This window comes from Garra rufa, chromosome 1 (genome assembly GCF_049309525.1).
Source record: "Garra rufa chromosome 1, GarRuf1.0, whole genome shotgun sequence".
Lineage (NCBI taxonomy): Eukaryota > Metazoa > Chordata > Actinopteri > Cypriniformes > Cyprinidae > Garra > Garra rufa.
In genome coordinates, this window is record NC_133361.1 from 42,027,487 (window position 1) to 42,038,254 (window position 10,768).

Consider the following 10,768-nt stretch of genomic DNA (forward strand, 5'->3'; position numbering starts at 1 on the left):
GCATGCATATTTCTTATTCTTGGTTTGGTGGTGTACATTTTATGACCTATTTTACCTTGCATATTATTTACTGATTCTCTGTTGTTTTCGACTTTCTCAGTTTCTGGAAATCACTTTTTTATAATTACAGTGTATTTATTTTATACAGGTGGGGTAAATTGTAACAACTTAGGGGCATGTTGTAACATGACCATATGACAGCTTAAAATTTTATATGATCTAGTAAACAAAATATACAAACTAAAATAACTTTTTCAAATAAAATAATGTAATTTTGGAGTTTGGCAGAGAGCACATTGCAATCATGCTTGGGACGGCCCTGATTGGAAAACACATCCACAACATGGGAAAATAGATGAAAAAAACATATTTAGACATAGACATTCAGAAAAGAAAATAGGGTTTGCATTTAGGTCACAATTTGGTAATTTACCCGGATGCACGGCCATATTGGCCATACTTGGATGTAGCATGGGTTGTTCTGCTAATTTATGCTGTCTAAACCACGGAAATGTGTGGAAATCATATATGAATGACATAGTAAGCAGGAAACCTGGTAAGGAAATAGTTGATAAGTATATGTATGAGCAATATTAATTAAGATATTAGCCTAATATATTACCTAATACCTACCTGACCGGAAATTATAAGACAAACATGAAATTTGTCAAGATTTATTCCCTAATCCTGGTTCAGTTTGGCCAACCACGAACTCCTTTTGTTCCTCAGTTTTTTTCACTATTCTTGATTTGTTATAACTTTTGGCAGTCTATAATACTCAAATGTTTTTCCTGGTCCGACCGATTAGTACAGGCCAAAACATGACAATAACTGACTATTTTTTAGCAGCAATAATCAGCAAAATATGCGAGTTTAAAACACTCTAATGTCTAGTTCAAAACAATGTGGGCAAATAGATGAAACACGTTCAGACCATAGACTGTAAAAAGGTTCAGACTCCACAGCTCTCACAAAACAGGAGATACAAAACCAAGTCAAAATGCTTTACATTTCTTGAAATCATTTCTAAACATTAAACACTGACTGTCAGTGAGTGTCTTTACTTGTTTATAGTGGTTTCTCATTAAAACACATCGAATAGCAAAGCGGGGCAGACTGTAAAGCAGTTTTACAACGTTCCCCATCTGTGAATTTAAATCTATGTAGTGTCTACTACTTTGCGAAGCATTACAAAATAATTGAACTGATAAGTAGATTGGAGATTAAAAAAACAGAATATTTGTCTCATTTTAAATGAATACTACACACGATGAAAATTTTACTTTAGCCAGACATTTACTTTGCTATGGTAAAATAATTGTTCAGCGATATCTTCAAAGGATTTTTGAATTTTGGCCCATTTTTTTCTCTATGTAGTCGATAGGGCAACTAGTAAATACCGTAAATTTTGTTATGGTAGCATAACAATGTGGAAATATGTAAACCACGTGTGTTACAACTAAACCCCGCGTTAGTTTGTGCCCCACTCACCCCAACTAAAACAACTTACTTAGTTGCATATTTTGGGTTTACAAAACAAGTGTTTTACACTTTTAATCTGAAAACAGAATGAATATTCACAGCAAGTGAAACATTTCAGATTTAACGTGTGTTACATGTGGAGAACAGTGCATTACTCGCCCGATAGAGGGCGACGCCACTAGAGGATCGTAACGTGCGAGTGACGTATGCAGTGACGCACACGCGTCGAGCGCACATCGTGCTATAAAAAGAAGCGCCGCCGTTCAGACGTTCTCTTTCAATCGGACCGGGGACAAAATGGTGAGTTCTTGCGTCTGCTTTACAATCCATTCTGAATCAAAGCCATCCATCTGATTTTAAACTCATCCTGTTCTGTATAGTATACATAGATGTTAAACGAATGTTTTGCAGTGGTTATATGTTGCAAACGCAGGACCTGAGTTATTTTGCACATGGTGTCTGATTGACCGTAGGGGAAAATGGCAGCGTTCTGTTCAGCTTTGAAATATTTACACAGATAAGCAATTTAAATACGTTTTAGAAAGCGTAAATATGAAAGTGAGGGATTGCGAACCATTCTGGTTGTCTAATTATGTTTATGGCTATCTTATTTTCATGATGCATGATCTTTCTGCGCTTCTTTTCAAGGCCTAGCAAGTGAGGTGTCCAAGTAAAAGGCCAGTCTGTAGTTTCTCAGGCTGTCCGGTATGGCGGCCATAATGTCTATTCCCACGTGGTGACCCGTTAAATGTAAAATTTAAGTCGTTTAGGTTACCTACGACTCTTATGAAAGAAAACAATTTACGTGTCATTGATAAAACTTAAGTTGCGCTTTAAAGACTGGAGTAACGTTAATGGCTTGGTGTTTTTCGTTCGTCCGTGAGATCCTTGTTCTGTTAGGAATTAAATTTAAGTTACGAAGTTTTTACAGGTAAAAATGTGAGGACAGCAAGTTTAAGTAACACTAATTTTAACAAGTTACTTTACTTATTGTTAATGTATTAACATGAACGAACAATGCGTTTATTACACTATTAATGTTCGTTAAAAATGGTCCTTTAATGTTCACTATGCACTAACTATTGTTAATAAACAACTATATATATATATATATATATATTATTATTATTATTATTTTTTTAAATAGTGCACTCTTAAATTCTAAAGACAAACTAACTGATATTAAGTGCTGTAGAAGTGTTGCTTATTCTTAGGTCATGTTAACTAATGAACCTTTATTGTAAGGTGTTATCAATTTCTCTTCAACCATTAATGTTACATTGTTACCAAAGTCAGATTTTGACTGTGGATTTTCTTCTCTGTGTAGTCTCACCGTAAATTTTCGGCCCCACGCCACGGCTCTCTGGGCTTCCTGCCCCGCAAGAGGTGCAAGCGTCATCGTGGCAAGGTGAAGAGTTTCCCTAAAGATGATTCCAGCAAGCCTGTTCACCTGACTGCTTTCCTTGGCTACAAGGCTGGCATGACCCACATCGTCCGTGAGGTCGACAGACCTGGCTCAAGTAAGTTCAACTTAAAGCCTTTAGATTCTGTTGCATGTTGAAATCTACTTGGGTTTTAGTGTCTGCCAGTGATGATATTCTCGACGGGCGGACATATTTGGGCCATAAGCCCTTGCTGAATGTCGAGTTCTGAGCGCAGTTCCAAATAAATCAATCCTGATTCTAAATCTGCATTCTGGTGTTTACTTAATTTAAGCTTCTTGCTTCTAACAGAGGTCAACAAAAAGGAGGTGGTTGAGGCAGTGACCGTTGTGGAGACTCCTCCCATGATTGTAGTGGGTGTTGTTGGATACGTCATGACCCCTCGTGGCCTGCGCTCTTTCAAGACCATCTTCGCTGAGCACATTAGTGACGAGTGCAAGCGTCGCTTCTACAAAAACTGGTGAGGATTGGTTTTGATAGCTTCTGGTTCTAGTTACGTGTTTAATCTGGAGCTTAAAGTTGCTGGCCAGATTGAACACAATCGTGTTTTTCTGAGCCAGTCTAATATATTGGTACGGTGCAGCTCCGCTCAGGTGCCCAGTGCCCTGATGAGCTCCAGGCTCCTCTGGCCGGTGAAAAGGGCTCCTTAGAAGCCGTGCCATGAGCCGAAATGACCTAGTGCTGTCGACGCCTCCCCTTCACCATGAGGACTGGCAAACAGCCGTGCCCAGTCTCCTTCCACTGGCCCTCTGGGCTATGAAGGAACTGTGTGCCAACCTTTCTCTGTGCCACGTTCAGGTACAAGTCCAAGAAGAAGGCCTTTACCAAGTACTGCAAGAGGTGGCAAGATGAAGAGGGCAAGAAGCAGCTGGAGAAAGACTTTGCCTCCATGAAGAAGTACTGCCAGGTCGTTCGCATCATTGCCCACACACAGGTGAGCCTAAAAGAATTTGTGCTGTATCCATGTTCATATTAAAGTTTATGCGTTAAAATGTGGTACGACACCAGTTTGCAATATCAAGCCATTTCAAAATGCGCTGTTTTGGAAGTCACATTAAATTTACAAATGGCTTTGCATGTGCTTACGGGGGAAAAATAAGGTGGATAAATCTTAATTGAATGACTTATTTCTAATACATACAAATGACATTTTTACTAACCGTCCTCTTTCTGTAGATGCGTCTGCTGCCCCTCAGACAGAAGAAGTCTCACTTGATGGAGATCCAGCTGAATGGAGGCTCCATCGCTGATAAGATTGACTGGGCCCGGGAGAAGCTTGAACAGCCCGTTCCCATCGCTAACGTCTTTGGTCAGGATGAGATGATTGACGTTATCGGTGTTACCAAAGGTCACGGATACAAGGGTAGGTGGTTTGCTTTTGTTCTGTCTGCTCCTATAACCTTCAAGCATTGTGCATGTAATGATGAAAAACGTGGATTAATCGCGTCAGGCATGGCGCCCGAAACGCATGAGGAAACTTCCATGCTGCCTTCCTTCTGACAGCACACTTAGCCTTTGTTTTAAGCAAATGAGCTTCTAAAAGCACCGTCTAATCCAAGAACTGTTTCTGTAGGTGTGACGAGCCGCTGGCACACAAAGAAGCTGCCCCGTAAGACCCATCGTGGTCTGCGTAAGGTGGCCTGTATTGGAGCCTGGCATCCTGCCCGTGTGGCTTTCTCTGTGGCTCGTGCCGGTCAGAAGGGCTACCACCACCGCACTGAGGTCAACAAGAAGGTGAGGCGTCCAGGTTTAACCATGTAAGATTGATTTTTACACATTCCTTTCATCTTGAGTCTTGTTTCTCATGATGTTTTGTTTTTTAGATCTACAAGATTGGTGTGGGCTATCACACCAAGGATGGTAAAGTGATCAAGGGCAACGCCTCTACTGAATACGATCTGTCCAACAAGAGCATCAACCCCCTGGTGAGTGTGCAAATGTTTACCTTGTGTGGTTTTCAGTTACTTGGTGTACAGTCTCAAGTTTTTAAACTAACATGTTCTGCATTAGGGTGGCTTTGTGCACTATGGTGAGGTGACCAATGACTTCATCATGCTGAAGGGCTGTGTGGTTGGAACCAAGAAGAGGGTTTTGACCCTGCGCAAGTCTCTTCTGGTCCAGACCAGCCGTCGTGCTCTGGAGAAGATCGACCTCAAATTCATCGACACCACCTCCAAGTTCGGTCACGGACGTTTCCAGACAATCGAGGAAAAGAAGAGTTTCATGGTGAGTGCATTACGACTTGAAGAGCCAGTGGTTACTCTGTACTTTTATCCCTTCTGTGACCTGAGAACCCGCAATCAGACTGGGCCCAAAAATGTCAGGCAGATGCTGCTCTTTAAGTTTACAAGTGCCACACCTAGCTGCCGCCTCGCCTATGATCCTCTGCAGATCAGTGCACTGTTCGTAACCTGTTTCAGTCTGTCAGTCTGATAATTTGGTTCCATTCCAGTGCAAGATTAAAAAGCTCAGTGAGGCAGGGGAGTGGTGCCTTTCTTGTGCTTTCTCCCTGTTCACTCTCTGATGACATGATGCCACTAATGGATGTCTTTATGTATTGAAGTTTATTTTGAGCTAAATCAGGTGGTAACAAATCTTGTCATCTTTCAACAGGGACCCCTCAAGAAAGACCGCCTTGCCAAGGAGGAGATGTCATAAGTGCTCTCTGCCCCTGCTCTGTCTGGTGTTGTCATGCAGTACTGCAGAGTTGTTTAATAAAAATCCACAAAATGAGCTTGATGTAACGCGTTTTAATTTTGCTACACTTCCAAATGGCTGGTCCATTTGGTTTATTGCAGTGGTTCTCAACCTTTGTAATGTGTCCATCCCTGGTGTGGGACTTTTTATATGTAAATAATTAGTTTATCCCTTCCAGTTGTTTGGACTTTTGCTGGGTCATTTCTATTTCAGTCAAATATTTTTAACTTTAAGTGTATCCAACATGAACAAGCTCTGTGGGGTTGCTTGTATTAAGTTTAACTTTAACGGTTACCCTCAGAGGGATGACTAAGTTTGCTGCACTATATTACAAATCCTAATCCAGTGAACCAAAGGTAAAGTGGTTTTGATTTAGGGCAACTTTGATGGCTTTTGATCTGCTTCAAATGTTCTATATATTGACAAAGCCTCCTAAATGGGTGTTATCACTAATTTAAGTATGCAGGAACAGTAACTTGTGGCAATAGTGCACCTCAAATCTACAATGCAAGTTCTGAACTTTGTCAAGGTGTTGTACAACCTTAGTTCACCAAAAAATGGAAATTGTCTTTCACTTTTGTGCTGGTTTTTCAAAGCAAAATGTTTGGATCACCCAGATCTAGATGCACACTTTATCAAGGGACATTGTGATGGAAAAAAAGAGATGGGGACAGTGGCAATGTTTTGTATTTTGCATTGCATTTACACACAACTACTTCAGACTAGTACATCTCTGATGATTGTGCCAATCAGTGATTTAAAAATACTTTAAGCTAAATATATTTTTGTTAGATATTGACCGCTTTTGTGGAGTTATGTTAAAATGTTGTATTTTTTTTTTGGGCCAGTTTTATTACTTTTTTTGTTCCTGAAATCCACCCATCTGCTGGAATTTAATCAATTACCCTAATCTTACTAAAACCTTTTGAACAAACAGGATTTAATCCAGATCAAAACCAAGATTGGATTTTGTGATCTAATCTGAATTCAGAATCCTTATTTTCTTTTAAATGACCAATTTTCAGTATTTGGCCAAATGTGATGGCTAAAATCTGATCAGATTACTTTTGAACAATTGGCCCCTGGTGTCACATGGACCGTTTTAACAGTGTTCTATATTTTTGTGCCTTGACCATGATAGGACCCTTGCTGTCTATGCAGGGTCAGAAAGCTCTCGAATTTCATCAAAATATTTTAATTTGTATTGCGCAGATGAACGAAGGTCTCAGGTTTGGAACGACATGAGGGTGAGTAATTAATGACAGAAATTTCACTTTTTAGCAAACTATCTCTTTAAGTTGTCAGCATCAACTGTTCACACAGAATCTAAATGTTATGCTGTGTCCATTAAAACTGTAACCAAATCATAAGATTAAAAGTCGCCCTAATCTTGGATGTATAGACTCGACCGAAATGGCCTTTGCCAAGAAATGTAGTCTAACTTTATTTTCTGTGTATGACCTCTATGAAAGGTTGCTCCAGGAAAGCAATGCTGCAGAGCAGGAAGCGGATCAATGGCAGCCTTGTGGATCCCCCTGACTCAGCGAAAATCCTGGCCTTCAGGTGCTTGGTCGATAATGAATGCTGTATATACCTTAATTAGTATTGTGCGTTCACAAGGCTCCTCTAGAGGACAAAAGTTGATTCAGAACACGGTTGGGAAAGTCCACACTAATCTTGATCAAAACACTTGTACTGTGTGCTGTTTGTACTGTTTATTCCACAATTCTCCATATCGGACAAGCATTCATCTCAAAATGTGTGTATAGAAAAGCTTTAATTAGCTCAGTCTGACGGCAGCTTCATTGTAATGAGGGATGATGGGACTGATGAGGGCAGCATCAGGAATTTTACCTTTGCCTGTCGAGTTCATCTGTCCAACCGCAACACCCCACAGCACTCATACCCAGATGTCTATACCAAAGAAACAGCTGGCTTTCCCCACTTCCTCTGGCCTCCCACCCCTCCCCACCATTACATCATAGACAAGGGCTGTTAAGGACTTTCGTTGTAACCTTGCGCTCTCTGCCTGTTCTCCTTGTGTATAAATTTTGCTGTAGCAGTCTCAAGAAGCAATGGTTAAGCTTCCCAGTGCCTTTAGGTTTTGTCCTTGAGAACCGAGCATCCCTCTGAGCACTGGGGGCGTCAAGTTCGGATTGAGGCTTTTGTTTACGACAGTCCGAAGGGAGCTCACCTAATTAAGACTCTTTGTCCTCACTGACTCGTTGCAAAACTGCTTCCCCCATCATTTCACAGCGTAATAAGAACTCTGGAAGCTCTTCACACACTATTTAGGCCTTTCTTCCTCCTCGCATGGTAGATATTCTGCACTCTTGGCAAGAATCGCTTCGCCCCTCACCCACCGTTCTTCCGGCAATATGCATGAGGATTTATCTAGCATGGTTCCATCGTTTTTTTTTTTTTTTTTTGATGAGCTTAGACCTTTGAATGTTGTCATCACTTTTTGTCACTGCTTGTCTTTTTGTGCTTTTTCAAAGGGTAAGGCTTACTCAGACTTCAACCGCTTCAACCCAGATTCAGAGAGAGATAGAGGGGGAATAAGACGAAAGACAATTTGGATTTTCAAAATCGAGGGTTCAAGGTTTTACTGATTAGTATGCTAACCTAATAACATTACATTTGCGGTGGTGATTGGCCACAGGGTGCTTCTCAAACAGAGGACTGCATTCTAGTGAGATTGCGTCATTTTTAGACCATTCCTTCTGAGGCTCCAAGGAATGAGACAGTGTAGTAAGTCCACCGGCTATCATAAAAGTTTCTGCCCCCACAGTCACGGCACACTATTAAAAATTAATTGTAGAAAAATATTTCATAATAAAACTATTTTATATTATTATTGCAGTGAATGACAACCATCTGTGGACTTCCTAGAAACAATATAAACCACAGAAATTCTAAAGGTTTCTCCTACAAATACCATTACAAAACATCAACTTTTAACTACTAAAACCATTAAAAAATGGTTTCCTGTAGTGTGTTTTGGGACAAATAACATTAGGATTTAGTGGTTTTAACAAGCCACCAATAGAAGGTGACCAATTACCAGTGGAAAGAGGGTCCATTACAGTTCCCATCGAAACCAGTACAATTCCCATTATAACCAGTAAAACTATTACAAATTCTGTGATGGTTTCTATTGTTTCAGCGAGGTTACATCATGGGCAGTTGTGATTCATCTACAACACAATAAAAGAAAACACAATACTTCCATTTTTCGAAAACACTGTTCGTCTTGGATTTCATAATGAAATCCTGTCAGATCTTTTTCATGAAATGGAAGGTGTGTAAAGAACCGTGAGTGATTGGAAGACACAAAGGATACACTTGATGCATCCTTCAAAATATGATGAATGAAGGACACAAAATCAAGGTTGCCTTCCAAGGATCCTTTAAATTGAGACGGCCTTCAATGGAGCTCGATGACGTGGCAGGCAAGGTACGTAGTCTTACTTGGATAACGGTTCTGTAGTCCATTAGCAAAAATGAAATTTCAAAGCCGATATATTTTTTGAGTCCATTTTTCATTAGAAGTTTTGAGAAGGTTACTTTGGAAATGTAATAGTTTACAAGTTACCCTAAAAATGTTTAATTACTTTAATAAAGTAATGTAGCTGATTACATTTGATTACTTTTTGATTAGTTTTCTACATTTAAATGTCTACATTTTCATTTTTTTTCTTTTTCATTTTTCTAAACTGTTAATCATTTTCAAACATTTAAAGCAGACAGGGTTAACCTTACAGTAGTATGCAACACTGATTACTGTCAGACTTGACGTGTGGCCAAGTAGGGTGACCCATACTCGGAATTTGTGCTCTGCATTTTTATTAGATTACTAGGAGCCAGTTGCATAGACATAGCCACTATGCTACTATGGTCTCTAAAGGACTAATTTGAAGTAGCATTTCCAATTCACATTTTTGTAAATGACTTAAAGAAGTAGTTCACTCAAAATGAAAATTCTGTCATTAATTACTCGCCCTCAATTACTCGACTTTTGTGCATCTTCGGAACACAAATTAAGATATTTTTGATGAAATCTGAGAGAAAAAAAACTATTTTAACAGTGTCCTTACAACAATTCTGGGCCTTGAACGTATCAAAACTGCTGTCTATGCAGGGTCAGAAAGCTCTCAGATTTAATCAAATATGCCTTATTTGTGTCTTAAAGATGAATGAAGGTCTTATGGATTTGGAACTTCATGAGGGTGAGTAATTAATGAGACAATTTTTATTTTTGGGTAAACTAAACTATCCCTTCAATGAAAACAAAAATTAGATGATTAACTTTTTAAGACTTGCTGCAATTTATGCAGCCATGCATTTGTTTCTTACTAAGTTTATTAACATTGTATCAAGTGATACAAATAATACTATGTCCAGTTTGTTTTGTCATGAACTACATATTAAGCAAATATACAGATATTTTTAATTAATGTCATTTGTGTGTACTTAGTAGAACAATTAACTGATTATTGATGGAAACCCTATTTTGAGGGAGGACCAGATATCTCACTGGTATTAAATAGCCCTCTTTTAGATGTATAATAATGGAGTGTGCAGTAAAATAGAAAAGCATAGGGATGAAAGGGCCGAAGCGGTATGCCATTGTGGCCGAAGGGCGAGTCTGTGTTGGTCTCCTGTCTGCGCTGTGCACTTACGTAAGGAGCTCTGGCAGGGCATACAGCTATTCCCCACACTGTCCTATCTTCTGCTCTCCACCCCTCCTCCTCTTCCCCTCTCATGTCATAACTACCCTTCATTACATTGTTTATGCTCTCTAAACGTGCTGGTTACAGTCAGTTAGCGCACTCAATTATACCATTGCTTGTATAGTGTATGATTCCTGAATTTCTTATTTTAATTTTTTTTTTTGCATATTAAAATGATGAATATATAAATATATATATTTTAAAATGTTTGTATTAAATTACAGGAGGATATAATGCCCAAATGCACTTTTAGTATAGGGATAAGTCTGCTAGTAGTGTCATAAAGTGCACAGATGTTTTATAAAGGACAAGCGCATCTGCGCCACATAAAGAAATCCTTTGCATATCCTTTATGGACTGCGTTAGAACCCCACATTATGAGTAGAGCATATCTTCAACCATCTTATATTGCCA

At 39.3% G+C, this 10,768-nt stretch overlaps 1 protein-coding gene and 2 non-coding genes across 3 annotated transcripts; all 3 read left to right on the top strand.

The window, feature by feature from the left end:
* The first annotated feature begins 1,737 nt into the window (after positions 1-1,737).
* rpl3 (ribosomal protein L3) lies at positions 1,738-5,657 on the top strand. Its single transcript, XM_073832435.1, has 9 exons — positions 1,738-1,782; positions 2,810-3,002; positions 3,216-3,384; positions 3,723-3,858; positions 4,101-4,287; positions 4,498-4,658; positions 4,748-4,849; positions 4,935-5,150; positions 5,538-5,657. Exons 1-9 carry the CDS (start codon positions 1,780-1,782, stop codon positions 5,580-5,582), a joined length of 1,212 nt encoding a protein of 403 aa, XP_073688536.1. The 5' UTR covers positions 1,738-1,779; the 3' UTR covers positions 5,583-5,657.
* Positions 4,335-4,431, top strand: LOC141291778 (small nucleolar RNA U83B). The gene has a single exon (XR_012340382.1). It is a non-coding gene; the product is annotated as a small nucleolar RNA U83B (small nucleolar RNA).
* Positions 5,320-5,456, top strand: LOC141291756 (small nucleolar RNA SNORA54). Its single transcript, XR_012340380.1, has one exon. It is a non-coding gene; the product is annotated as a small nucleolar RNA SNORA54 (small nucleolar RNA).
* Positions 5,658-10,768: the final 5,111 nt, after the last annotated feature.

Coding starts and splice junctions, on each gene's coding strand:
- rpl3 (XM_073832435.1), top strand. Junction 3,003..3,215: donor GGTCGACAGACCTGGCTCAA/GTAAGTTCAACT, acceptor TGCTTCTAACAG/AGGTCAACAAAAAGGAGGTG. Junction 4,288..4,497: donor CAAAGGTCACGGATACAAGG/GTAGGTGGTTTG, acceptor CTGTTTCTGTAG/GTGTGACGAGCCGCTGGCAC.